Source organism: Hemitrygon akajei, chromosome 18, assembly GCF_048418815.1.
Source record: "Hemitrygon akajei chromosome 18, sHemAka1.3, whole genome shotgun sequence".
NCBI classification, from domain to species: Eukaryota; Metazoa; Chordata; class Chondrichthyes; order Myliobatiformes; family Dasyatidae; genus Hemitrygon; species Hemitrygon akajei.
In genome coordinates, this window is record NC_133141.1 from 40066267 (window position 1) to 40086760 (window position 20494).

The following is a 20494-nucleotide window of genomic DNA, read 5'->3' on the forward strand; positions in this document are numbered from 1 at the left end:
CCTCTATTGAGCATCTCACTAATGGAACCTGATGTGAATAAGCTTAGCATAATTAAATCGGTTCTATTGTTATGGTAACTTGGAAGTTATCTTGGGTTTATCTGTATAACAAGGCACCACTGGAAAACTAGGTATTCAAATTACAGCAGTTGGAACTTATCCATGGATATGTTATACAGTCGGCCCACCTTATCCGTGAGGGATTGATTCCCGGACCCCTCGCGGATACAAAAAAACACGGATGCTCAAGTCCCTTATTCAACCTGTCACAATGCGGGTGGACCTTGGGACCCAGCGGAACCCCAGACCTTATTTAATCTGTCTCAGTGCGGTGGACATTAGGACCCGGTGGTGCACTTCTGAATCTGCAGTGTTTCTGTTCACGAAAATAATCACGATCACGATTGAAGATAAAGTGGGAATAATAAAGTGATCGGAAAGAGGTGAAACGCCATCGGTCATTGGAAAACTGTTAGGCTACAGTCGGTCAACGATCGGAACAATTTTAAAGGATGAAGTGAGAAAGCCCCTGCCCCGATGAAAGCTACAATTATTACTAAGCAATGCAGTGGTTTAATTATTGGGTTTTGGGTTTTTGATCCTCCACATCAACCAGGCACGGATGGAAAGCACGCTCGGGAGCGATCTGTCACTGGATCGAACTCCGGAACTTCCGTTCCCTAGCTTGGCACTGAAACAAATGTTCATAAGTGTTTTATATGCATAGAAAGGTAAAATATATACTATATACTAAGACAAACGTTTGACTGATGCTAAATAATACCGGATGTACCTGTTTCGACTTACTTAGTAAGAGAGCTTTCGATTTCTTTTCCATCCCAATCCACGATAACCTATGTACATCCTCCCGTATACTTTAAATCATCTCTAGATTACTTATAATACCTAATACAATGTAAATGCTATGTAAAATAGTTGTTATACTGCATTGTTTAGGGAATAATGACAAGAAAAAAAAGTCTGTACATGCTCGAACAACAAGTGCTGGAAGAGCACTTCTGGGTTTTCTCGCTTCGCGGTTGGTTGAATTAGCACATGTGGAACTCGCAGATAAGGAGGGCTGACTGTACAGTTGTTCAGTTTTCTAGGAGAATGGGACAAATAAGCTGAAAGTTTGCCCATCATCTTAAAAAATACTTGCTCCTACTCTGAAACTTAGAAGACCAAGCAATGATCTTATTGAAGCACGGAAGATTCTAAGAGGAAAAGATGGAAAAACTTGAACAAGAAACATGGTTACTAGGAGCAGTCATTTAAAACTGAGGGACATGGGAATTTCTTGTGCAGAAGGTGGTGAATTACTGGGATTCTAGATTATCAGAAGTGGGAATTCAGGGCTACGAGGATCTGATAAATCTGGAGCAAATCAGCTATTATCATAATGAATGGTGGGACAGGGCTGAGGGACCTACTCCTATTTTCTAGCAAACACGATCTTATAATATTATAGTAGCGTGTGTGATTACCTCAGCTGAATAGCAAATTTGACTATGAATATAGTCAGGCTATTTATTCAGAGCGGAAATCATATCCTAGCCTGATCCAGTTCTTAATTCCACCAAACAAGAAGCACTGTAGCACTGTCCCATCCATTGGTTAATAGGTGTGAATGGCAATAGAGTGCACTATCACACACCAAAACGCTGTTTGAACTTAAAGCATGCATTCATAGACTTAGTATATTTAAAACCCACCTTCAAAACTAAAGCCACCTGGGCTACCGAAAAATGCCTTGAAAATATTATTAGCATCAAAATCTGCAGCAAGAAAAAGAAATTATAAAAGTTAATTCAAACAAGCACACACTGATCCCCACATTCCATTATTTTTCAGTTTTACCCTGAAAAAAACTTGTCCTGAATTTGGATGCCACAGATAGGGCAGAACTAAATGAAAAGACACAAAAACACAGTGACTGACATGGGGACAGCTAATCATATCTGCAGCTATCCTCGAACAAATGTGCAATGCTTTACTACATGTAAAGCTGAAGGTAGCTGCCAGTTAAAAATAATCCCTTTCTCCAGTTGAAGGCTTCTACTTAATGCCTTTTCCCTTAAAAGCATCTGGCTTGCTTACAAATTTGAGTGGCTGCATTGTTCTGTACCAGGAATTTGCAGTCTAATTACCTGCGCAAGCTGACATGATGAAATTGTACAGTAGTTTTTACAGAGAGCCACTCACCACCAGAGTTCATGCCGTCATCATCCAAATCCTGGCCGCTGTCGTAACGTGCTTTCTTTTTTGGGTCTGACAGAATACTAAATGCTTCTCCTACTTCTTTGAATTTCTTTTCTTCTTCTTTCTGTACCTCTGGACTGGCACCACTGTGCCTATCTGCACAGAGATAGAGACATTTAACCATAAGGTATATTTCACTTTATGATTTTTATTTTAAATTCAGACCTGTAACTTCTAAAATATATTCTCAGGCCACTGCACATTCAGCACATATTGACAAATAACAAACCTGTATGCAGACATAGATGATGTGTGAAACCACTGATATTTTGATAGCACTATTCTTACAAGGGAATTGCATTGATATATCTGGATTTCTTAAGTGTGGGTGTCCTTTGAATTATTTAGTTCAAGTCTTGAGGGAAAATAAGGTTGTTCTTCATGACAAGGGAGCAAATAGCCCAGGGAGCTTAGATTTTGCAGGCAGTAGTGGAGCATTGACCTACCTTGATGTGAAAAAGACTAAGGAGCTGGTGGTGGACCTGAGGAGGGTTAAGGCACCGGTGACCCCTGTTTCCATCCAAGGGGGTCAGTGTGGACATGGTGGAGGATTACAAATACCTGGGGATACGAATTGACAATAAACTGGACTGGTCAAAGAACACTGAGGCTGTCTACCAGAAGGGTCAGAGCCTTCTCTATTTCCTGAGGAGACTGAGGTCTTTTAACATCTGCCGGACGATGCTGAGGATGTTCTATGAGTTTGTGGTGGCCAGTGCTATCATGTTTGCTGTTGTGTGCTGGGGCAGCAGGCTGAGGGTAGCAGACACCAACAGAATCAACAAACTCATTCGTAAGGCCAATGATGTTGTGGGGGTGGAACTGGACTCTCTGACGGTGGTGTCTGAAAAGAGGATGCTGTCCAAGTTGCATGTCATCTTGGACAATGTCTCCCATCCACTCCATAATGTACTGGTTAGGCACAAGAGTACATTCAGCCAGAGACTCATTCCACCGAGATGCAGCACTGAGCGTCATAGGAAATCATTCGTGCCTGTGGCCATCAAACTTTACAACTCCTCCCTCGGAGTGTCAGACACCCTGAGCCAATAGGCTGGTCCTGGACTAATTTCCACTTGGCATAACTTACTTATTATTTAATTATTTATGGTTTTATATTGCTATATTTCTACACTATTCTTGGTTGGTGCGACTGTAACAAAACCCAATTTCCCTTGGGATCAATAAAGTATGTCTGTCTGTCTGATGACCTGACAAAATCTGTGATACAGACTCTCCCTTTTTTGAAATTGGCTGCTGTCAGGCACCAGTTTAGAGGAACTGTGGTCTCTCTGATTTGGCTGAGCAGCCAGTCACAGAGTAATTCTCACATTCAGGAATGAGAGAGAAGTAAATCAAGAGAAATGGGAGAAAGCTTATGTTGCCAGAAAATCTCCGAATCCAGCAAAGGAGGACTAAGTAGAAGGAAAGAAGAATGCAAGAGAAGGCTAACAATAAACATAAAAGCAGACTCCAAGAGCAAACTAATGTGACAATTAACCCAAGAGAAATTATATTGGGAAATATAGAAACGGTAGAGGAATTAAATAAATATTCATGCTCATTTTCATAAAAGAAATAAAATTTCTGTAAATAATTTAGTAAAGATGTAGGTTAACTGAAGGGATCGTGAGGAAAATAAAATAGAATTAGCATGGGGTTAGTGTAAATGGATATCTGCTGTGGACTCTGGAGGCCAACAGACCTGTTTTCATGCTGCATCACTGCAGTTCTGTGATAAATTCACAGTAATTGATGAGCTTGAAGAAATTAGCATTGTTTAAAAAAAGGTACTGGAGAAATTAATGGATACACTTAGTTGTAGAACAGCTGTCAAAGAGTAGAACATATCAAATATTTAATAAAGAAGGGAGAGGGGAAAAAAACGAGAAACAAAGTCCTGCATACTAGGCTGGTCCAGAGGGTTAAGGAACATGAGATCCTAGATGAGCTGGCTAATTGAATCCTGTTATGAACCCCAGTTTCAACAGAACTGGAAATCTGTGTGTTATGTACCCCAGTATCAATTCTTGGAACAGTACGTGATGTACTGGAAATCTGTGACTTTGTTTCTCGTAGCGACCTATGCAATGACTTATCCCAACAGCTGTGCAGATTGCTCTGGAGACACTTTGAGAGAGACCCACTTTGGTGGAGAGTTGTTGTTTGGACAGCAGAGTCGCTAGTGAGAGTGAAGAGTGCAAGCTTCGATCAAACCCAAAAGGGAGTGGGTAGTCGATAACGCTGTGCATTTCAGAGGTGACTGACATTTCATAATCCAAACGTGGATTTTTGGCACCCACTTTGGTAAACCCCTGCGAAGTCTCGGGTGTGTGGTGACCAGTCCTAGAAGAGGGACTTCTCCTGTCAGTTACGTGGTAAAATTCTCACTTTTTGTGGAATCTTCGAAACAGACCACATCGTGAACTCACTTCCACTGTAAAGGTACGGTGGTCACTTTGTGAGATCAGCGTTCGAGAGGTACTGTGTGTCTGCCGAATCGCCTTCAGAAAGGTACGGTGGCCATTTCTGGCTTATCTCTGCGAGACTCGCTTCTTCACTGTATTTTGAATCTCCATCTTCAAGATTGTCACTTCACTACACTTCGAAACTAAAAGTTTCTCCTATCAATTCCCCCGTGAATTCCTTGAAACTTTCTGAACTGACATTCTGAGACTGTGCTCCAGTAAGACTCTGTTAAGAATTGTTTCTAAGTTTAACCGTTTGGGAGCTATAGATGCACAGCGCTGTTAACATTGTTTTAAGTAAGTTGCTCGTTTAATTTTCTATGTTTCTGCTTGAGTGTTAATATACTTATTTGTTTTGCAATAATTCCCTGACCCCATTCCAAATCTATTATTGCTAGTTCCACGTAACAATCCAAATTTGGCTTAATGATTTGGGGGTTGAGGGTAGTAGAAAGATGTTTATTGATTGAATGTCCGTGATTAGTGATGTTCTGCAGGGATTGGTGCTGGGTCATTGGCTGTTTTCGGTATAAACAACTTTGATGTGAAGGTAGGAGGTATAGTAAATAAGTTTGTGGATGGCATAAACTAGTTTTGTACATAATAAGGAAAATTGTCCAAGGGTATAGGAGGATACTGATCAGATGGAAAGTTGGGCAGAGCATTGGCAGATGGAATTCAATCTCAACATTTGCAAGGTGATGAACCTTAGTCAAATAGGGGTAAGGACATATATAGCAAATGCCAAGGCATTAAGTAATGTTGATGAACAGAGAAGTTTAAATCCATAATTCCATTGAAGTGGCAACGCAGGTCCCCAGGCTGGTAAATATGTCATACAGCATGCTGTATAGATCGGGGCAAAGAAGATAAGAGTTGGGATGTAATATGTCAACTTTACAAAACAATGATTATGCCATATTTAGGAGCACTGTATACAGTTCTGGTCACTACACTATTGGAATAATGGGAAATACTGGAAAATACAGAGAGGATTTCCTGGAATGGAAGACTTTAGTTAAGAAAGAGATTAGATAAGCAGAGCTTGTTTTCCTTGGAGTGAAGGAGGCTGAGGGTGAGAAGCAAATAAGATTATGAGAGGCACAGGTAGTCTAAATCTTTAATAAAAATTCAAGGTAAAAATCACCATGAGACAGATAAAGCAGTCTACAGTATTTGTATGGTATATAGCAAGTTGTAAGCTCAGTTTCCTCCATCATGGGCACTAGCCTTCCCAGCACTGAGGGGATGCCTCAAAAAGACAGCATCTATCTTTAAGGATCCCCATCACTCGGGACATGCCCTCTGTTCTTTGTTACCATCAAGGCAGTACAGGAACCTGAAGACACACACTTAATGTTTCAGGCACAGCTTCTTCCCTTCTGTTACACATGCACAAACACTTCTTATTGTAATTTATAGCTTTTATGTATTGCAAAGTACTGCTTCCACAAAACCAATTTCACAACATATGCCAGTGATATTAAACCTGATTCTGCCACTGGATGGAGCTGTTAACTCCATCAATGACGTGAAAGAACAGAGTGATTATAGCATAACACTGGCAAAATAAAGCAACAGGGTCATAAAAAAATAAATGAGCAAGGAAAAGCTCACTCCCAGCTTCAATCTGCAGGATATATTAATTTACCCTATTTTCTAGCTAATAAAACATCTTTATACAACTGTGAATTCAATCAATTTCAACTCAAACGTACAAGGGGAATTTTCAAATATTACACTAGGTGGCAGCCAAATACAATCAATTCCTACACATATAAAGCATCAGACAAACTTAAAAGACACATACAGATCAGAAACTGGAATTTCTAGTCCACTGTTGTAAGACTACCTTTCTGTTCTAAGACTATTGGATGTTCTCTAGTACAGCAAGATGGGACTCTTGCCCTCACAATCTACCTAGTTATAATCTTGCATCTTATTGTTTACCTTCGTGGTACTTTTTCTGTAGTTGTTATGGCTTATATTGCATTCTGTTATTGTTTTACCTTGCACTACCTCAGTACACTGTCTAATGGTTTGATCTGTATGAACAGTGTGTAAGACAAGTTTTTCACTGTACCTCAGTACATGTGACAATAATAAATCAGTTTGAATTCCCTCTTGTCCCTGCCAATAGTTACACTTAACTACACTAATCCCATCTTGCCTGCAATAAGCCTGTTTCCCTATTTGCTTTTCCGATCCAGGTACTTATCCAAACAGTTTTTAAATGCTGGAATCGTATCTGCTCCTACCACAGCCTCTGGCAGCTTGTTCCACATATTCACTCTCTCACTCTCTGGAAAAAAATTAAGTCTCAGAGTTCCTTTAAATTTCTCCCCTCTTACCTTAAACCGGTGCCCTGCTGTGGGAAAAACAATTTGACTATTTGTCTTATGTGGCCCCCTCATAATGTTTTAAAGCTCTGCAAGTCATCATACCCCTCCACTTTTGAAATACGTTAGATGGCATTGAAAGTTCTTTGCTAGGCATGAGGTGCAGGAAATAACTAAAAAGCTTGTAGGTGTTAACATCTTAAGCATCAACGCAAAGAATGTAGGAGACGCACAAAAGATAGAAAATGCAGGAAATTCATGCTTAACTGTGCTCAGGCTCAAAAAACACTGAACATCCAATGAACTTAGTTTCTAGGCAACTGTTGGGACAATATACACAACCCTGCCTTACCTGGGTGATGCATTAGTGCTCTCTTCCTATAGGCTTTCTTAATTTCATCTTCTGAAGCAGTTTTGTCAACACCAAGAATTTTGTAATAATCTTTTCGTTTGCTCTTTTTCAATTCAAGCTGAGCATTCTTAAGAAGCTGCTTATGTTCTATGGAAAAGAAAACACAAAATTAAGGCTCTCTGGACATTTTGGAGTATGCTCCGCCAACAGGCAGTCTAGTTACTAGGAATTTTCATCATTAAGCTTGAAGTATTAGGCATAATTTTTTCCCAGGGTCTCCTTCCTTTACAGATATATTTTCTTTCTTGTGAGATTTCCCATGTATTTTTAATCTTAAACTCTTCATTTTGTTCCCCCAAATTGTTTTCCAAGTACCACTGAGATTATTATTAAGCAATTAATTCATTCCATTAACTCTTCTACATTACTGAGGCTGTGATTTCTTCCTCCCTCTTTTCATCTTATGATTTTCCATGTACATAAAATACTTGTATGTGAAGGATCTACACGCAAAAGTAATCATCTCTTTCTTCCCCAGGATTCAAGCACCACTACTCTATACATCTAACATTTTATGCTTTCGTTTCATCTTCAAGATGAAAGTTAAGACTTAATAGTTCTTTCTTCATATTTGTTATCTAAATCTTCAGTCATCATTATTTTAAAAGTAAGACATTGTAACAAGATGCAGCCAAAGTCAGGCCCAAAATCTGGAATCTTCAAATATGCTTCCTCAATATTCACTTGAAGTGCTGAAATACTATGTCACAGTAAATTTTAAATTGAAGTGATTGAAGTCCAGAGGAATAGATTGCTGCAGTATCATAAACAAAAACCTAACCATAAAAAATATTTATTAATACTCTATGAAAACTCATACTCTTATGACAGTGCAGAGCCTGGGCAGTTCTGAAGAAAAGTCTCAGCCCAAAATGTTGACTGTTTATTCTTTTCCATGGATGCTAGCTGGCCTGCTGAGTTCCTCCAGCATTTTGTGCATTGCAAGGGAGTTTAAAGCCATTTTAAAGTCATTTTCACTGTACTAAAATTCTCTTATTGCAAGCACAAATAAAGAAGCCAGATTTTTTTTTCTTTTTAAACGCAAACACGAGGAAACCTGCTGATGCTGGAAATGCAAGCAACACACACAAAATGCTGGTGGAACACAACAGGCCAAGCAGCACCTATAGGAAGAAGCACTGTTGATGTTTTGGGCCAAGACCCTACGTCAGGACTAACTGAAAGAAAAGACAGTAAGAGATTTGAGAGGGGGATATCCAAAATGATAGGAGAAGACCGGAGGGGGAGGGGTGAAGCTAAGAGCTGGAAAGGTGATTGGTAAAAGGGATACACAGCTGGAGAAGGGAAAGGGTCATGGGACGGGAGGCCTCGGGAGAAAGGAAGGGGGAGGGGAGCACCAGAGGGAGATGGAGAACAGGCAAAGAGTGATGAGCAGAGACAGAAAAAAGGGAGGGGGGGAATAAATAAATCAGGAATGGGGTAAGAAGGGGAAGAGGGGCATTAACAGAAGTTAGAGAAATCAATGTTCATGCCATCAGCTTGGAGGCTACCCAGACAGAATATAAAGTGTTGTTTCTCCAACATGAGTGTGGCTTCATCTTGACAGTAGAGGAGGCCATGAATAGACATATCAGAATGGGAATGGGACGTGGAATTAAAATGTATGGCCACTGGGAGATCCTGCTTTCTCTGGCGGACAGAGCGCAGGTGTTCAGCGAAATGGTCTCCCAGTCTGCGTCGGGTCTCACCAATATATAAAAGGCCGCACCGGGAGCACTGGACGCAGTAGATAGATTTTTTTTAACCTACCCTTACATTCGCAACAGTTTAAAGCCAATTTTAGAGTTAAAAGAATTCAAATTAAAAAGCCAGATACACCAAAGAGCTAGTTTTGCAGAATTTATAATAAGACTTATAGGCTAACAATAGTGAAATACACTACAAAATTTAGCTATTCATGGTCAAGGTAATGTCTGGGTGACACGTTGCCATTTGTGATAAAACCTATTATAACTCACCAATACTATTCGGAAAATTATGAGCATAAATACAGATTACTGAAAGAAATTTAAAATTGACATCAGGATGCTCCTCACACAGCTTAATTAACATATGGAATTGGCTTGACTGGGTCAATGGAAATAAAAATAGATTGGTCCGTGTGATTCAGTGATAGAGGACTGGAGGCTCTTTTTACACAAACTAAATTGCCTCTCACATCAGAAAGCATCCCGTGACACTCAATGGACTTGAAGTTAAAAGATTATTTTACAAGTTAAAAAAATCTTTTTATATACTCAACAGAACACATAAGCCAATTTTAGAGATAAAGAAATTGAAGAGCTTACGTTGCAGATCCTTCTGCATTATATTAAAGTTTGGTAAAGGAATTTTATAAAGCCATTAAAATTTAGAGCAAAATTAGCTAATACAGAAATGAAAAAATTCCAACTGCCAGAGAAAATTTTGCGGTTATGGAACTTTCAAAGAAAATCTCAATGCAAGGCATTGAGTCCATTAAACCCCACCCAGTGCCCGTTTTAGGAGTACTTGACAATAAGTACTGTTGGTGGGGGGGGTGGGGGGGGGGGAACAGCCTAACTGGGGGAGGCGGCAGTGGCCGTGCCTCTGGCAGAGTCTGGCCCTGTGACTCAGAAGGGTAGGGAAGGGAAGAGGAAGGCAGTAGTGATAGGGGGTCAGACAGGCGATTCTGTGGACACAGGAAAGAAACTTGGATGGTAGTTTGCTTCCCAGGTGCCAGGGACCGGGATGTTTTGGATCGCGTCCAAGAAATCCTACAGTGGGAGGGAGAACAGCCAGAGGTCGTGGTACCAATGACATAGGTAGGAAAAGGGAAGATGTCCTGAAAAAAACTACAGGGAGTTAGGAAGGAAGTTGAGAAGCAGGACCGCAAAGGTAGTAATCTCGGGATTACTGCTTGTGCAACGTGACAGTGAGAATAGGAATAGGATGAGGAGGATAAATGCATGGCTGAGAGATTGGAGCAGGGGGCAGGGATTCAAATTTCTGGATCATTGGGACCTCTTTTGGGGCAGGTGTGATCTGCACAAAATGGACGGGTTGCACTTGAATCCCAGGGGAACCAATATCCTGGTGGGGAAGTTTGCTAAGGCTACTGGGGAAGAGGAGGTTATCTCACAAATAGGGAAAGCTTGCAGACAGTGCGAGAGGGAGGATAGGCAGGCGATAGGGAAGGGACACGCTCAGACAAAAGGCTTGATGTGTCTATTTTAATGCAAGGAGTGTTGTGAACAAAGCGGATGAGCTTAGAGCGTGGATCAGTACTTGGAGATACGATGCTGTGGCCATTTACAGAGACCCAGATGGCTCAGAGACAGGACTGGTTACTTCAAGTGCCGGGTTTTAGATATTTCGGAAAGGACAGGGAGGGAGGCAAAAGAGGTGGAGGCGTGGCACTGTTGATCAAAGATAGTGTCACAGCTGCAGAAAAGCTCAACACCATGGAGGGATTGTCTACAGAGTCTCTGTGGGTGGAGGTTAGAAACAGGAAGGTGTCAATAACTTTACTGGGTGTTTTTTTAGGCCGCCTAATAGTGACAGTGATATTGAGGAGCAGATAGGGAAACTGATCCTGGAAAGGTGTAATGATAACAGAGTTGTTGTGATGGGAGATTTTAATTCCCCAAATATCGACTGGCATCTTCCCTAGAGCGAGGGGTTTAGATGGGGTGCAGTTTGTTAGGTGTGTTCAGGAAGGTTTCTTGACACAGTATGTAGATAAGCCTACAAGAGGAGAGGTTGTACTTGATAGTGATCATAATTCTATCTCCTTTACAATAACGTTGGAGAGAGATAGGAACAGACAAGTTAGAAAGCGTTTAATTGGAGTAAGGGGAATCATGAGGCTATCAGACAGGAAATTGGAGGCTTAAATTGGAAACAGATGTTCTCAGGGAAAAGAACAGAAGAAATGTGGCAAATATTCAGGGATATTTGTGTAGAGTTCTGCATAGGTATGTTCCAATGAGACAGGGAACTTATGGTAGGGTACAGGAACCATGGTGTACAAAGGCTGTAATAAATCTAGTCAAGAAGAAAAAAGCTCACAAAAGGTTCAGAGAGCTAGGTAATGTTAGAGGTCTACAGGATTATAAGGCTACTTTAAGAAGGAAATTAGGAGTGCCAGAAGTGGCCATGAGAAGTTCTTGGCGGGCAGAATTAAGGAAAACCCCAAGGCATTTTACAAGTATGTGAACAACAAGAGGATAAGATGTAAAAGAATAGGACCTATCAAGTGTGACAGTGGGAAAGTGAGTATGGAACCAGAGGAAATAGCAGAGGTACTTAATGAATATTTTACTTGAGTATTCACTATGGAAAAGGATCTTAGTGATTGTAGTGATAACTTGCAGCAGACTGAAAAGCTTGAGCATGTAGATATTAAGAAAGGGGATGTGCTGGAGCTTTTGGAAAGCATCAAGTTGGATAAGTTGTTAGGACTGGACGAAATGTACCCCAGCCTACTGTGGGAGGCGAGGGAGGAGATTGCTGAGCCTCTGGCGATGATCTTTGCATCATCAATGGGGACGGGAGAGGTTCCGGAGGACTGCAGATGTTGTTCCCTTATTCAAGAAAGGGAGTAGAGATAGCCTAGGAAATTATAGACCGGTGAGTCTTACCTCAGTGGTTGGTAAGTTGACAGAGAAGATACTGAGAGGCAGGATTTATGAACATTTGGAGAGGTATAATATGATTATATTATAATATAATAGCTTTGTTAAGGGCAGGTCGTGCCTTACGAGCCTGATTGAATTTTTTGAGGATGAGACTAAACACATTGATGAAGGTAGAGCAGGAGGTGTAGTGTATATGGATTTTAGCAAGGCATTTGATAAGGTAACCCATGCAAGGCTTATTGAGAAAGTAAGGAGGCATGGGATCCAAGGGGACATTGCTTTGTGGATCCAGAACTGGCTTGCCCACAGAAGGCAGAGTGGTTGTAGATGGGTCATATTCTGCCTGGAGGTTGGTGACCAGTGGTGTGCCTCAGGGATCTGTTCTGGGACCCCTACTCTTTGTGATTTTTATAAATGACCTGGATGAGGAAGTGGACGGATGGGTTAGAAAGTTTGCTGATGACACAAAGGTTGGAGGTGTTGTAGATAGTTGGAGGGCTGTCAGAGGTTACAGCGGGACATTGATAGGATGCAAAACTGAGCTGAGAAGTGGCAGATGGAGTTCATTTTCAATCTTTTTTTTATTGATTTAAAAGAATAAGGGTAAAAACAAGTCAGAGGAGAGGTTATCTCAAATACATATGTCAATAATAGTACAAAACAAAGAAAGGAATATACCCTGTCAAAATCATATATGGTATTAAGCTAATATAAAGAGAAAAACATAACCACATCTCTTAACAATTCATAGAAAAAAAGACTCAAAATTTCTGTTATTGAGAGAAACCCCCCCCCCCCACTAAACTAACCTTTACATGAAAATGATCTGATAATAAACACCCACTGAGAGGATTTACTAGTTTACCTTTTGTTTTTTCCGTTTGGTATATTTTCTCATAATCTCTTACAGCCTCTTCATATTGTTCTGTATCCATATAACTACAAAAGGTATGAAAATAAAAAACAGTAAACAGTTAACATGAACAATTTGCCAGATACAAAATGTGTCTTTTTAAAACCAACACTTATTTGCATATTCTCAATCAATTGCAGCTACACCAACAGGAACCTATGGCAGTCATTTGTATGTCTGACTGTGTGAGAGGGCCACCGGTTCAAACCTAGCCATAGGATTAAACATAAACTGAAATTTTGGAGTCAGTTCCAGGAATTCAGGTCTATGATGTTAAAACAAGAGTAGCTGCCTCTCTCATCACATGGACACAAAAATCCCCCAAATCAAAATAAAAGATGAAGCATCTATGTCGGTTGGTCCTGAGTTCAAATGCGGCCGGGTTCCAACCTGAGCAGCAGCAGTATCTGCGCAAAAGGCCTGGCAATCTTGCGAATCTTGCCACAAAAACCCTATGGACTACACTATCCATAGGGTTGCCGTGAGTCGACGACGACTCAATGGCACTTAAGAACAACATAATCTCTAAGTGAGATATTATCGTCCTGATAGAGGGTTCTACACTGCCACTGCATTGACTTTAAAGTGGAATATAACATGCAGCTGCCATTTTAATGTACATTTGATAGCAGCAACATGGGAACAATTTCTATCCCAATATTTTCTTCAAACTCCTGTCCAGAACTAGAGTGACAGCCGAAGTCTGACAGCAGCCTGTAAGTGCTTTGTGAAATTCAGACTTTCAATCCAATTCCCAGTGATGCCATAGGTCAAACCAAATGCACATTCCGACACAATGAAAAGCTGAAATTCAACCCAAACATGCTGCTCACCACTGTGCCCGTCTCATGTAAGCCTTGATATACGTGTCATCAAGTTTTATTGCATTTGTGCAGTCTTCTATTGCTTGCTGCATCTTATTGAGCTATAAAACACACAACAACCAACAAATTTAGTATTTCTTAATAACTTTTTAAGCATGTTTTTCATAAACCATATTTTATTTGTTACAACTGTGTTTCTTCAACCATATCATGGACTTTTGACTGTAGATGTTAGGAACAAGAAAATGCCAGCCTCTCAAAAGATGCATCATCATTTAAAATCATAACTAGTTTGTTCACAATCTCAACTCCTAATTCCAGTCATGTGTGGTAACCTTTCACAACTTGCTTACCAAAATCAGTCTTCCTCTGCCTGTACTTCAGACTTTGCTTCTACTGTCCTTTACTTTAGTGCTGCATTTATGAATGTTCAGATCACACAAACAAACTTTGTTTAATCAGAAAGCCATTTGTAATATTCTATAATTGGAATTTCATTACTGATAATGTAATTCAAATTAACTTGAAGATCCCCTTTAAACCTGTGCAATGATTTTATCATAGTTGCAGATATGTAACAACAGTAGTAGTAATAATGGCAATATAAAGTCATGTCAGGTTTCAGTGAAGTGTAATATTTTTCTCATATTTAAAGAGAACATTACTGTTTACTTATTGCTTACAGCTGATTCTTTTGTCCCTTTTAACCTTCCCTATTCTATCCTGTAAGCATCGAGTCACAAATTGATTCTATCGTTCAGATCACTAGCATATTCAGTGGGTGGTATCCAAGGATGTGGTAAAAGGGGAAGGGCAAACTCTAAACTGAACTCCAATCATGTCCTCACTCAATGTACAAAGATTACTGGATATTGATTCAAGCAGTAATTTCATTCAATTTTCACACCCCTTCTCCCCTCCTTCCCAAACTTATGCCAGCTAGTTTACCCCCCTCCCACCCTGCATTTCACCAGAATAGCTATCATCACCTAACCCAGTCTTTGGAATTAATTTGGTCTGTGAGATTTACCTAGCCCCAGGAGAAATAACGAGTCAACAAAATATTCAAATTACCCAAACCTTATGACTACTAGTCATAGAGTAATACAGGATAGAAAGAGGTCCTTTGGCCCAACTGGTCCATGCCAACCACAGCATCCTTTCTGCTAGTCCCAGTTGCCCACATTTGTCCTACAACCCTCCAAGCCCTTCCCCTCCACATACCTATCCTAAAGCCTCTTAGATGTTCTAATTATACCCCCCACAACTACTTCCGGCATTTTACTTCAGGTACTCTCTACCCTCTGTGTAAAGAAGGTCTCTTTTAAATCTCACCCCTCTTATCTTGAATCTGTAGCCTCTGGTTTTTAACTCTCTGACCCTGGGAAAGACTATGAGTGTTTACCATATACCTACCTCTCATAATGTTATAAACTTCTATGAGGTCACCCCTCATTCTCCTAAGCTCCAAAGAGTAAAGATCTAGATGGACAGCCTTCCCCTATGACTCAGGCCCTCCATTCCTGACATCATCCTTGTAAATCTCTTCTGCACCCTCCCCAGCTTGGCAATGTCTTTCCTATAACAGGGTGACCAAAACTGTGCACAATACTCAAAGTGTGGTCTCACCAATGTTTTACTTAACTGAATCATTATGGCCCTACTCCATAACTTGATTGCCTTCCTGATGAAGGTCCGTATGCTAAATGTTGTCTTCACCACACTGTCTACTTGCACAGCTGTTTCAGTGAACTTTACACTTGTAACAAATAACAAAAATAACAAGAAACTTACCTTGGAGCCTACTGTGCCCCGATTACAGTACAATTTAGCATTAGTTTTGATGTTATTTGGATCAATTTTCAGAGCTTCTGTGTAAAGTTCAAATGCCTTGTCAAATGATCCTTCTTTAAAAGCCCTGTTCCCTTCTTCCTTCTTTGCTCGCAATGCTTTAGCATTCTATTTGCAGAAAGAAAACAAATAGTGCCACACTGCTGTTTCAGGTCAAACATGTCAAAAAGTAACATCTGAGCATAAATATTCAATTTACCACGAAAACTCTTCCATTGAAATTTCAGTTGTTCAAGACAGTCAAGACAAATTTCAAAAGAAAAAAAACCTCTTTTCTGAGTCCATGCATCTTTCCCTCACTAAAAAAGGATCACAAGCAGTTCATTCTCAGGCACCTGAGATTTTTCAGTAACAATACTCATTAGATTCGATAGCTCTGATCAGGGTCCCCACCCAAAATGTTATCCTTTCCTCCATTTTCCAGACACTGAATGACAAGCTATGCATTGAGTTTTCATTTCAGCCTTTCACACAAGTCATATGAAATGAATGTTAGAAACTAGTTATCTTGAAGCTATACCTGCTTCAGTGTTGAGGAACCATGACAGGGACCAGTGCAACTGTAGCTTCAGTCGTTCATGCTGCTAGTGCCTGACATTGTGAAGCCAGTAATGCAGTGACGGGATAAGACGGGATAAACTGTTACTGTTGCTGAATGCAATTGCAGAAATTAATGGATAACTGTTAATAAAATAAAATAGACACACAAGGGTACTTTATAGTGTGGCAAATATGTTCAAAGGAAAATTAAAAAACCTTGTGCAATTTTTCTAAAAAAGTTTGTGTAATCTTCCCCCTCCAAACCTTCTCATTCAAGAGACTCAGAAGAGCATCAACTGATTGTACTTAGAGCAGTAATGGGTTTTTTTGTGTGAAAGAGACTTCCTTCTGATTTAGTGACATATTGAAGTGTTTAAAATGATTAGAGTTCTTTTAATCATATTAATGATTAATATGATTAAAATCTATATTAATGATTTGGAGAAAGGGACTAAGTGCAACGTATCGAAGTTTGCTGATGACACAAAGATGGGAGGGAGTGTAATGAGTGCGGAGGACATTGAAACCCTGCAGGGGGACATAGATAGGCTGAGTGATTGGGCAGACATTTGACAGATGAAATATAATACTGACAAGTGTGAGGTCTTGCACTTTGGCAGGAAAAATAATAGAGCAAGTTATTATCTAAATGGAAACTGGAAAGTGCTTCTGTGCAAAGGGATCTGGGGGGTCCTGGTGCAGGAAACACAAAAAGTTAGTATGCAAGTGCAGCAGGTGGTCAAGAAGGCCAATGGAATGCTGGCTTTTATTGCTAGGGGAATGGAGTATAAGAACAGGGAGGTCTTACTGCAGTTGTACCGGGTATTGGTGAGACCACACCTGGAGTACTGCGTGCAGTTCTGGTGTCCATATTTAAGAAAGGACATACTGGCTCTAGAGGCAGTGCAGAGAAGGTTCACTAGGTTAATTCCGGGGATGGGTGGGTTGATGTATGATGAGAGGTTGAGTAGATTGGGACTCTATTCATTGGAGTTCCGAAGAATGAGAGGCGATCTTATTGAAACATGTAAGATTGTGAAGGGGCTTGATCGGGTGGATGCGGGGAGAATGTTCCCAATGATGGGTGAAACTAGGACTAGGGGGTCATAATCTTAAAATAAGGGGATGCCGTTCCAGGACTGAGATGCGGAGAAATTTCTTCACTCAGAGGGTAGTGGGGCTGTGGAATTTACTGCCCCAGAGAGCTGTGGAAGCTACTACACTCAATAAATTCAAAACGGAGATAGATATTTTCCTGGATAAAAATGGCATTAGGGGATACAGTGAGCGAGCAGGTAAGTGGACATGAAGCTAGGTTTAGATCAGCCATGTGATCTCCTGGACCAGTTTTCGATAGCCTGGATGGGTCGGAGAGGAATTTTCCAGATTTTTTCTCCTCAATTGGCAACTCGGTTTTTTCCCCCCGGGTGATCACATGGGTTTGGGCGGGATGAATAATAAAATAAAATGGGCGGCATGGTGCCCTGTTGGTTGGCACTGTTCCCTTGTGGGATTCGGTGAAAACTAGAGTTAAGATTGGATCAGCCATGATCTTGTTGAATGGCGGAGCAGGCCTGAGGGGCCGATTGGCCTACTCCTGCTCCTATCTCTTATGTTCTTATGTAAGAACATTATCAATCTTTTTGTCTCTGGGCCCTGTAAGAGGGCTATCAGTACCTACCCTGCATGCAAGTCGAGCCTTTACATGATCAGGTGCCATTCTTAAAGCCTGGACAAAAAATTGCACAGCTTTTTCAATACAGTCCTCATAGTAAAGGCAAAGTCCCCTCACGTACAAAGCATCTGCATTAGTTGAATCCATCCGCAAAATATCACTGAAACAAAAACAGACAAATTATTGTTGATACCCTAGTTGTTTGGGCAAATTAAAAGATGTGGGGGTTGTTGATACTGGAGCGGAGATTAACAGAGAATGTCAGTCTTGTTAGTGAAAAAGAAGAGTTTTAATAGTGTAGATGTGCAGACACTGCTTCTATTGACAGAGTCAGTACGCTGAGGGCACAGATTGAGTACTTTTGATAAAAGATTTTTTTTGTTTTTAAACACAATGAGTTGAGTAAATCTGAACTGGTGGTGGTGGCATATTCAATAATAATTCTGCAAAGAGAATTGGAGTAAATACTCAAAAACAAAGTTATTGCAGGATGATAGTAAAGAACAGGGAGGTGTATTTTTAAATTTATTGATACAGCATAATAACTGGCCCTTCCGGTCCAACAAGCCTGTACCTAATTGGATCCTTACTTCTAACAGAAAGAACAAGCAGAAAAGGCAGAACAGGTTTCTTAAAGCAAAAATAGCTAACTAGTTATCATCAGATGCGTAAAGTTTGAATCAAAACAGTACATTACTTTGTTAAAACTATATGCAGCCCTTACTGGTAAAGGGATTAAAATGCCTGGCTGCCCATAGTATAGATAGCATAGAGACAAGTTCATTTGATTCATTGGACATTGGCAACACTATGACAGCACAGCCATTCTTTGCTTGTGACGGATCACCAAGACTACTTGAAAGTAGGCATTACAACAAAATCCAATAAATATATACATTTTTCAAACAAGAGTTGATCAGGAACACCAAACATTCTAACAAATCTCTGTAGATACAAATATCCTGACTGGTTTCAATATGGTCTGTATAGCAATTCAAATGCACAATAACGTAAGAAGACGCAAAGAGTAGTGGACTCAGCCCAATACATCATGGGCACATCTCTCCCTACCATCAGAAGTAGTTACATGAGCGCTGGCCTCAAGACGGCAACATCTATTAACAAGGATTCCCACCATCCATGGCAAATCATCTTCTTGCCACTACCATTAGGCAGGAGGGACAGCAGCCCGAAATTCCACATCAGCAGGTTCAAGAACAGCTACTTTCCTTCAACCATTCAGTTCTTGAACCAATCTGTACAAAGCTAATCACTACCTCATTATAGCACCACCTCGAGCATTTTGTAGCACAATGGAATGTCTTTTTTTTGTTCCAGTTGTATTTTTTCTTGTATAATTCATGCCTAATGCATGTTGCTCTTGTGAATGTGGTGTCTCCAATGCTGTGTGCCCGTGATGTTGCTGCAAGTAAATTTTTCATTGCACCTGTGCATAAATGAGCATATATCAGTAAATTTGACTTCAACCAAATCTATATTTGGCCTGTTTCTCTATCTATGCAAGCTTTGTTCTTCAGAAACTGGTGTAGTTGGAGAAAAGCAATAATTTTTTACTAATCTAATTGCTCAAAATGCAAAGTGGCCTACAGATAAAGATTAGCTTTATTTGTCACATGTACATCAAAGTTCTAGGTCTGTGGTTTATGGATTAGACTGCAGTTCAAATTACACGTTTTTATATTCTGTGTTTTCGCTCATTCTTTCTTGTTGCTCTTTGTGTGATTTGTTTTTTTTGCACTTGGGGCTTTGATGCTGTTTGCACAATTTTTTTGCGCTCGAAGCTTTGATGCTCTTGTCGCCATTTGCACAATTTTTATTTGCACATGGGGCTTTGATGTTCTTGTTGCTGTTTGCACAATTTTTGTTTGCACATGGGGATTTGACGCTCTTGTTGCTGTTTGCACAATTTTTGTTTGCACATGGGGATTTGACGTTCTTGTTGCTGTTTGCACAATTTTTGTTTGCACATGGGGATTTGACGTTCTTGTTGCTGTTTGCACAATTTTTGTTTGCACATGGGGATTTGACGTTCTTGTTGCTGTTTGCACAATTTTTGTTTGCACATGGGGATTTGACGCTCTTGTTGCTGTTTGCACAATTTTTGTTTGCACATGGGGATTTGACGTTCTTGTTGCTGTTTGCACAATTTTTGTTTGCACATGGGGATTTGACGTTCTTGTTGCTGTTTGCACAATTTTTGTTTGCACATGGGGATTTGACGTTCTTGTTGCTGTTTGCACAATTTTTGTTTGCACATGGGGATTTGACGCTCTTGTTGCTGTTTGCACATGGGGATTTGACGTTCTTGTTGCTGTTTGCACAATTTTTGTTTGCACATGGGGATTTGACGTTCTTGTTGCTGTTTGCACAATTTTTGTTTGCACATGGGGATTTGACGTTCTTGTTGCTGTTTGCACAATTTTTTTGCGCTCAGGGCTTTGATGCTCTTGTTGCCATTTGCACAATTTTTTTGCGCTTGGGGCTTTGATACTCTTGTTGCTGTTTGCACAATTTGTTTTTTGGCGCTCGGGGCTTTGATGTTCTTGCCGTTTGTGCATTTTGTTTTTTGT

General features: G+C 40.3%; 1 protein-coding gene across 2 annotated transcripts in view; it reads right to left on the reverse strand.

Moving 5' to 3' along the window:
* The window catches only part of dnajc7 (DnaJ (Hsp40) homolog, subfamily C, member 7), a 46811-nt gene that overhangs the window by 5259 nt on the left and 21058 nt on the right, over positions 1–20494 (reverse strand). For both annotated transcript variants that reach the window (XM_073071466.1, XM_073071465.1), the window contains 7 exons: positions 17910–18063; positions 15632–15796; positions 13847–13938; positions 12966–13039; positions 7422–7568; positions 2206–2358; positions 1716–1778 (listed from right to left, as the gene is read on the reverse strand). In XM_073071466.1, the coding sequence (XP_072927567.1) occupies positions 1716–1778; positions 2206–2358; positions 7422–7568; positions 12966–13039; positions 13847–13938; positions 15632–15796; positions 17910–18063 (848 nt within the window). The remainder of the gene's footprint in view (positions 1–1715; positions 1779–2205; positions 2359–7421; positions 7569–12965; positions 13040–13846; positions 13939–15631; positions 15797–17909; positions 18064–20494) is intronic.